This window comes from Fukomys damarensis, unplaced genomic scaffold (genome assembly GCF_012274545.1).
Source record: "Fukomys damarensis isolate Sample0158 unplaced genomic scaffold, DMR_v1.0_HiC HiC_scaffold_7, whole genome shotgun sequence".
Taxonomy (NCBI): domain Eukaryota; kingdom Metazoa; phylum Chordata; class Mammalia; order Rodentia; family Bathyergidae; genus Fukomys; species Fukomys damarensis.
The window spans coordinates 27,679,903-27,688,367 of NW_022900919.1; the positions used below are offsets into that span (position 1 = coordinate 27,679,903).

The 8,465-nt window shown below is 40.4% G+C and overlaps 1 protein-coding gene across 1 annotated transcript in view; it reads left to right on the top strand.

Moving 5' to 3' along the window:
* Ralgapa2 (Ral GTPase activating protein catalytic subunit alpha 2) overlaps positions 1 to 8,465 on the top strand; it is a gene marked incomplete at its 5' end in the record, with an annotated part of 268,892 nt that overhangs the window by 175,490 nt on the left and 84,937 nt on the right. The window contains one exon of the mRNA XM_033761011.1: positions 3,448 to 3,606. Coding sequence (XP_033616902.1) covers positions 3,448 to 3,606 — 159 coding nt within the window. The remainder of the gene's footprint in view (positions 1 to 3,447; positions 3,607 to 8,465) is intronic.

An 8,465-nucleotide genomic window follows, 5' to 3' on the forward strand; every position in this document is an offset into this window, starting at 1 on the left:
GCTGTTCTGGCAGGAAGTTTCTTGGTTAATTTACAAATAAAACTTAGATTTTAGGATGGGCACACTGTCAGCTGAACAATGGGGATGTCAAGCCTGACTGTTACTTAGTAAAAGTAGCAGCCGGGCCCACTGAGGAGCAGGAATTCTTCAATCAAACAGACGACTCCTTCTGGAGCCAGCTGGCGATGTAATGCAATTAGTCGGGAAAGGAGGTCAGCCCATTAGGTATGGACCATGACAGTGTCACCAGTGGTGTACAGCCTGGCAGCAGCAGGCGGAGTGGCTCAGGCAGAGGGATTTAGAACTCTGTCAGGACAAGACATGATGGGGCCTGAGGCATTTGTCTGGAGCCTGATGAACATAGGGCCTCCCAGAACACATGTGGCAGAGTAGGGAGGAGCTGGCATGGCTCTGTTCCTCCCTGCTACCCACACACACACATCAGCCTGGCCTACAGTGGGTTTCTAATTCAAAAGTCCCAAAGCACAAAGTAATGCCTCTGTGTCAAAACCTTTAGCCTGAGTGCCACTCTGGGTGCCAGGGTATGCTGTGCTGTCCTTACAGATGCACAGCTTATCCTGGTCCATTGGATCTGTTTTACCTACTTGTGTTCTGGTCATAGGCAGGAGAAAGACTATTTTTGCGCTTGCTCCAGATTTATGAGCCAGTTGATCCCATGGCCTTTGCTCTTAGTTTTGTGATTTAGCTAATTAAATTGAACATGTCCAGAAAATCTGAAGCTCATTAAAAGCAGCTCTGAGATGATGAATATTGTGTTATTAACACACAAAAATAGGTCCTCCTTAATTACAGAACCACCTTGCTGGGAGGAAGGGCCTATCGGTATGATACTGCTCTCCCATGCTATAGTTCTGAGAACCCAGTTGCAAATAAAATTAGGAGAGGTTTACTTGGGTTGTATAATTGAGTAACCCAATTTAGAAAGGGGAGAGTGATTGAAATTTCAGCAATTACTGTTTCACATCAGAGTTCACACTTTGTACCATATAACTGTGGATCGAATGGAGTTATTGTACTCTTAGGTGCTGGCATCGAGTAGTGGCAATATATTTGAGAGGGGTTTGGTTAGGTGGGTTGATCCCCTTTGGACATCTGTTTCAGCACTATACCAGGCAGTGGAGAACTCCCTGAGGTAGGCTGTCTTTGTAGGATGAGGGCTATTAGTCCCGAGTGTTCATGTTACCTTCTGCTGGTCAAAATTCCTCCAAAGTTTCAGTTAGATGTCCCCATTGCCCTTGGAAACCTGTGTTGTTGGCAGTGCTATGTGTTTGCACTCTGAAAAACTGACTTGCAGGAATGTGCTGTAAAGTTTTTGCATTTTTATTAAAAAGGAGAAAGAATGAGAGAGGAAAGGAAAGGGTGAAGGAAGGAAGAGAAAGGAAGAGAGAAAGGGAAGATGGATGGGAAGAAATGCTGTAATATCTAAGATGGAAATAGGATTGGGATGTAGCTCAGAGGCAGAAGACTTGCCTAACATGCACAAGGCCCTGGGTTTCACCTCCAGTACTAGGGGAAGAAAATCTGTATTAAGGTGTTCGGCCTTACTTTGAGAGCCCAGGGTTGTATTTTTTAATTGTTTGTGGCTAGACTTTTTGCCTGCTACTCCCTTAGCCTTTATATTTTTGTAGGGCTGGTGAGGGAGAAGGAAAAAAAAAGATGTCCTGGGTAATTTTGCATTTGAAAGTGGTTGGCTCCATTAAATTGTTCTAAATCATTGTGACTTGTGCTCAGCCCCCATAGTTGCACTTGTCCCAGAGCCTGTGTTCACACACAATTGAACATGCACACTTCGTATAGGTACAAAGGTTCAGGTGCATGGCACTTTTGAAATAATTGACTCGGGCCATCATTTCCAGAAGTACGAGAGGGAAGAATACCCAGGCATTGCAGCAAACAGCTTCCTTTGTAACCTTATAAATGGAAAAGAGGCCGAATTGGGGTCATGTTGGATTTTTTTTTTGTGGTCAAGTAGTCTGTAAAGAAAATAATATGTATGTGAACGTGCTTTAGCTGCATAGTATTCCAGAGCATCCTTTTTATCTTTTAAGACAAAAATAAAACATTAGCTTTAGCACAGCATCTCCATTGTATGAAGGTGCTTGTAACTTGGTTGCTTCTAGTGTTCATCTGCTAGATAAGCAGTGAAGCAGGAAACATTTGTTTATGGTGATAAAAACTCCATTCTGCCCATTCCATGCAACAGGCAGAAGCCACAGTTCCCAGTAGGCATTGGTGGCCTTCACCAGTGGCCCGCACAGTACTGAGGCTTCAGTTTGGGCCAGGCTTTAAATCTTTAGCATCTAGTTTCTTCTAGTCATGTTTCAGGGCTCCTCCCATGCATGTGTGCTTTCTCCAGCTTGGGGGAGCTGTATCGAGGGCATCTTGCATCTGATGGAGCTGGCCCTGAAGAACTTGTAGAGCACCTTTCCCCAGAGGCCTTCTGCTCTGACCACTCAGAGAGTCCATGATTTGTTCTCAGACTTTGCAACCTGTTTGTATATAAAATGATAAAGCAGTCCTGCTAAACTGCTTGAGTTATGACAGTAGGTAGCTTTTAGTGCAATCTTAGCTAGCTGAGGGACAGCACAGGTGGCTCTGGCCGAGGTATGCAGGCCCATTCTGCATCCTGGGCAGGCAGAGCTTCCCTTCCTGAGTCCTACTTCCTCCTTGTGTGATAAGAAAATGATGATGCAGTGACATCATGGTTTATCATCATCATCATCAGAGTTAGTGGGTAGATTCAGCCAACAGTATGTATCGACACACTTGGCACACAGTGAAGCACTCTTTAAATACTCACTGCCATGCTTGCTTCGGCGTCACATATACTAAATACTCACTGCCACTGCTAGGGTCCCGTTGCATGTAAGTGATATCTGTTTATTTCCTAAACAAAGGTAGTTTATATATTCTTAAAGGTTTGGCATAATACTAGTTTCTTACATATTTGTTAACAGTTGTGTTATAATGGCTTATGTTCTTTTATATTTATATCTTTATTTTCTTAATAACCATTGACTTAGGTGCTTTAAAGTACTCATGTAATATGGAATAAACCATGTCATTAATTGTTTAGGAACCTGCTCAGCAATATAAAGCCTATGACTCTGATGCAGAAGTAAAACTCCATTAAAAATTTTTTGGTCTCCCCATCCAGCCATAATGTGCCCTTGGTACCAGACCAGTATGCCTGGTCTTAGTACCAAATGTGCTTCATAGAAGATGAGTTTTGTTTGTGTGGAATGGTACTTTTTAATGTCAGTAGAAGACATCAGTGATGCAACCTTTTGTTGGTAGAAGGGGTCTTCTGTTTTTGCTTGTTGGGTTTTTTTTCTCCTTAGCATTTTGTAGTTCCATTGGGAAGCTTCAACCCCTCATAAACTGCTGTTATCCCTTGATTAATAAAGTGCCAATTTGCTGTTGCAGCTCCGTCACTTGGGGAATGATGAGGTCCACATCGTCTGGTCTGAACACTCCAGGGACTACCGCAGGGGCATCATCCCGACGGCCTTTGGCGACGTGTCCATCATCATTTACCCAATGAAGAACCACATGTTCTTTATCACAATAACCAAGAAACCCGAGGTACATCTCTCCTGCCTCCTTGTCCTGACTCATAGCGTTTGCCATAGGAGTCACTGTCACTGAAAAGCAGTTACGTGATTTTGCTAAAGGGAACTCATCTCTAACTGGTGACTGTCTTACATATATCTGCATTATGTGTGCTATATAAAAATTCAGTAGCAACTGGACTCTTCAAAGAATCTTTGATCATGAGCTCAAACTTTCATATTTCATTGCTTGGCCTCTATGAAATTATTTCAAAGAAATTTATGTTTTTAAATATTTCAAGTTTTTTAAAAACTATTTTTAAAATATTCTAATATTAGATTTGGGGCACACTAGTTCATAATAAGATTGGAAAGAACCCCATTATCACACCTAGCATTTGGGGAAACACTGTGGGTGTAGAATGGAGCCTTGTGTGATGGATGGACATTGCTGCTGAGCCCAGTTGGTGCTAATGGGATCAGCAGTGAGGGACCACAGAAATGTCCTCAAAGGGGCTGGCTCTGGGCAGAGCCCCTGTGACAGGTGTAGCAGTCAACCACCTTACCCCAGAATCAGTGCAGTCTGTCAGTTGCTGTTGATCATGGGAGTGGATGGAACAATCTGTGGTCTCTGTCCCCTGTACTAAATTGGCTACAGTTTTGATTTCTGTCATGCCTTTAGTGGTATTTTAACAGTGCTTTCAGTGGTGACTTATTTTTGTGTGGGAATTTTTAGGAAGGATTTTTTAAGTTGTATCATTAAATATTTATCATTAAGCTACGTAAGCAAAAATGACTGTATTTTTGGCTTGATATTAAATATAGCCTTCATTTTCATTCCAACTTTTTCTCTTAAAGGAGCTGAAAATTACCATTGTGAAAGCTCTCCAAGTTTTAAAATAGTAGGTCACTCATTGAGATTTATTGGTTAAATTGGCATTGATAACCTAATCTAAAGTATTAAAGTTGTGAGGATTAAATAAACTAGTAAGTGAAAAGTGCTTCAAAGAGTGCCAGGTCCAGAGTGAAAGCTGCTTCAGTGTTAGATGTTATTTTTATTATTTTATCACCACCTTAGTCTTTTTGTTATAGTTACTAACACAGAAATAAAATGAATAATGAAGTCTATGTTTATCACATATAGTAATTCTCAAACTGGGGAGATGTAAGTTAACTCCTGAGTCCAGGAGCATCCTGCTCTGGCTGGTGCTCTTCTCAGTTCATAGAGGGATGAGGCCAAGATTCATAGTAAATGTTGGTATGGTCTCTGCTTTAGACCTCTGTGTGTGTGGAGTTTTCATTCTTGTACTATAGGAAGGTGTAGTACTCACATTCATATCTGTTCATGAGGGCCACTGCTTTTAAATTTAGAATTAAACTGAATACTATAATATTAGAGATCCAATAAATTTAGTATCTTATAGCTTTCAAAACTAGACATTTAGTGTGGGTCAACTGTCTCTATCAGTTCAGTTTGGGAACTGCCTTCTAAAATGTCTTTTAAAGTCCTAGTAATGGCACCTTTATTTTTGAAGTAAGTGAAGATCATGAAAGACGTTTCAATTTACTTTAAAGTGTCCAAGATGATTTTTTTAAGTAGTATAAGATGCATAAAAACAACTATTAATATACCTTTTAAATTTTATGACAAAATGTGTAAGTTTTCCAAATGTGGTCATAAATTCTGACAAGATGAATTGAGCAAATTGCTTTCTTAACATTTTAATTCAAAAAGCCTAAAGGGAAGAAGAAGAGAATAATGGGCACTGGAAATTTAGGGTTATCCCTACATTTAAAGCAGGGACCATTACAATGTAATAAAATTAATCCAGACATTTCCAGGGCAAGTGTGGCTGACCTTTTGTTCACCAACCACTGACCCCAGGGTGAATGCAGGAGGCTTTAGGAGGGAAAGTCTGTTTGTTTGGCTTCGGTCCCTGGTATTTAAATTGCATTCCCTAATCAAATGAAAAGGCTGTCCTCTCTATCAGGTTACAGAATCCATGGCAACATTTGGCCTTTTATATCCATAATGTTAGCCTTTTTGTTTGCGTCTAAGTAGAGACACCTGGAGCAATGTTAACATTAACCGATTTAGCATTAATAGCTTCATTATATAAGAATTTCTGATCAGATAGCTGTTACTTTTGTTATATTGCTTCAGCTTGTATTGTTGTCATTTTTTATCTCCCTGCTTGGCAACCAGGCAATGATTTGCAAATTTTTTTTGTCTTGATTAATTAAGCAATATAATTATCAGTAACCATGATGCAGTCTTTGCTCAACAAAGCTTCTGAGAGAAAACAATGGTAAGTCTGTTAGTATGAATGCATTCCACGCGTCCCAGATGCACGAGGATATTATGGACAATGAGGGGAAAGGCCGCCTGCTAGCGAGGACAAAGGGTGCCACGCAGACTCAACACACTGCACATACCGCCAGGGACATGCTGCGGGCTCCCTGGGACACAGACGCCTCGTTAGATTACAGCTAGTCAGCAGAGATTAATTCTTAGCCATTTGGTACAATAATTTACCCATTCCCCAGTCTTTTAACTAGAGTTCCTTGCTATGAAAGTGAAGGCTTTGTACTCAAAAGGTTGATTTAACCTTGCCTACTTTAGAGGTTGCCACCAAAATCATTATTTTTGCCTAGAGATTACAGTGATGCAGCTGCTTGAAGTTTAGGAATATTCCTTTTAGGAGGACAGGTTCTGCACAAGTTTCAGAAATTGTAGATGGAGTCAAAGACATTCTTTGAGCACCTGTATATTTCGTCTGAATATAGTATGATTCTGGTCTAAATCCATGTATTTTACTGATCTCTGGGCAGCCATACTTCTCTAAGAATAATTTTAATCCTTTTTTAGGAGGAAAAAGAAAACCTCATCAGTACACAAAAGTCCCGCTCATTGGATAGAGTCATGCATATTCAAATTGTACTTTCATTCACCCAGCCTCATTAATAGCGTATGTAATAATGTAGGGCTATTTGTAATACAAGCTCACAGGCAGCATTGCTTCCAAGTCCTTTGAAATTTAACATATTTTGCTTTTTCATTCCATACACCTCCCTTAAATATACAAATTATATGCCTGGCAGAATCTGCCTCCTCTTAATAACACACAGCATTTATGAGATGCTGTGTGCAAGTGTGCTGCACACAAAACCCTAATTCTGAGGGCCCTTCTCACTTCTTGAGTGTTGCACTGAACTTTTTTATTATTAAATTGAAAAAATGTAAGTGTACAGTCATTGTCACTTTATCATTTCATTGTTAAGTCCATCTCCATAAATAGCAACATTCTGGTCAGTCATAGAAAAGAAATGTATTATTGTCAGGCTTACTTTTTTTTTTGTACTTTTATCCCCAAGTCAGCCATCTAGGCAAGACTTGCACATAGGGCAGTATGTGAGTGACTCCTGGGGCTGGAGAGGACGCCCATGTTACTCAGGAGTGTAACTCACAGAATCTCCACAGAGACAGGCCATCATGTTGCTATCCTAGTCTTTCAACATCTGAAAAGTGACACTGCATTTTATGGCATTTGCCTTCATAAATCTGTGAAGGTTCGTTTCAAGTCTGGGACATACTTATCTTCAGGCACATTCATGACTGAGGAAGATGTTCTGAAGCAGCCTTGATGGGCAGCAATTGAGACGGGGATGTATTGGTGAAGGATCCCTTAGTCACTTTTATAGATGGAGATCATGTTAATGTTCTCCAAGCTCCACTTCCTCAGCCCTGTTTGATGTGAGTGTAGGAGAGAAATCAGTGAGCAGAGTCAAAAGGAGATGGTCATAGAATTGGAGAGGGGACCCAGCAGCCTAGTTCACAGTTGTGTGAACAAGGTGTCTCAGGAAGGGTTCTCCTTGTCCCTGACCTGGGGATCAAGGTCTCTCAGTACTTTTTCTGGGAATATAAGTGCCACACTTGGGCTCTCTTATACCAGATGCCCTGACTGTCACCAGGGTTCTGTCGAGGTAGTATCTGGGCCTCTGTAGCTCCAGCAACTCTGTGGCGGTGGCGGGGGAGGCACTTCCCTTTCAGGATGACATATAGCCCAGGATCTTTGTCTGGAACAGACCCCAAGGATTGCTGGAAGAAGCTGATGTTCCAGAAATCCCAGAGCATTGTCACCAAGGCCAGGAGGAGCCAGCATTGTGACTGGATGGAAAGGAGCTGTGTCTAGCTTACTAGAGTGGCCTTGTGTCAGAGGGAGTATGTTTGACTTTGTATTGTGGCTGTGTGAATTTCTTCCTTTGCAGTTTTCTTAAACATTTATGCCAGTCCCAACCAAATAACCTCTTTTGAGATTGAATCCTGTACTTTAAAATACTCAGGAAATGCTCAAGAAAGTGAATTAACTTTTGGATATACAAAGAATCATGTATTTTAAAAAGATTCCTGAAAATACAGAAAACCAGAATTTACTATGTTAAATGGGTTGCTGTGGTGTGGTCTGTTTGGTGACTTATTATATTAGCATTATTAGCATTATTTTTAGTCAAGGAATATGGCATTTGAAAACTACATGAAAAGGCATCTGTCATTTGCCAATGTGATACTAAAATCAAATTTCTTCTTTAATTAATTGACACTTCTAATTAGAGGGATTCCCTGGATACAAGGGATTTATATTACTCCTTTTGTCCAGTTTTTTGAAAGATTTGAGTCACTTACAAACAGTTACCAAAGAATAATAAAAAACATTTTTTATACAGTGAGCCTCCCTGCAAATGGAAGACAATCTATATAGCCTGTTAGCAGTAAACTCCTAGCTTCTGTTTTACCTTTCACAGTAGTTTGGCTTTTGAGAATTCTGCCTTAGTTGACTTTACTGAAAAGTTAAGATTATTTTCCTGTATCTTGATTGTTTTTTTTTTTTTTTT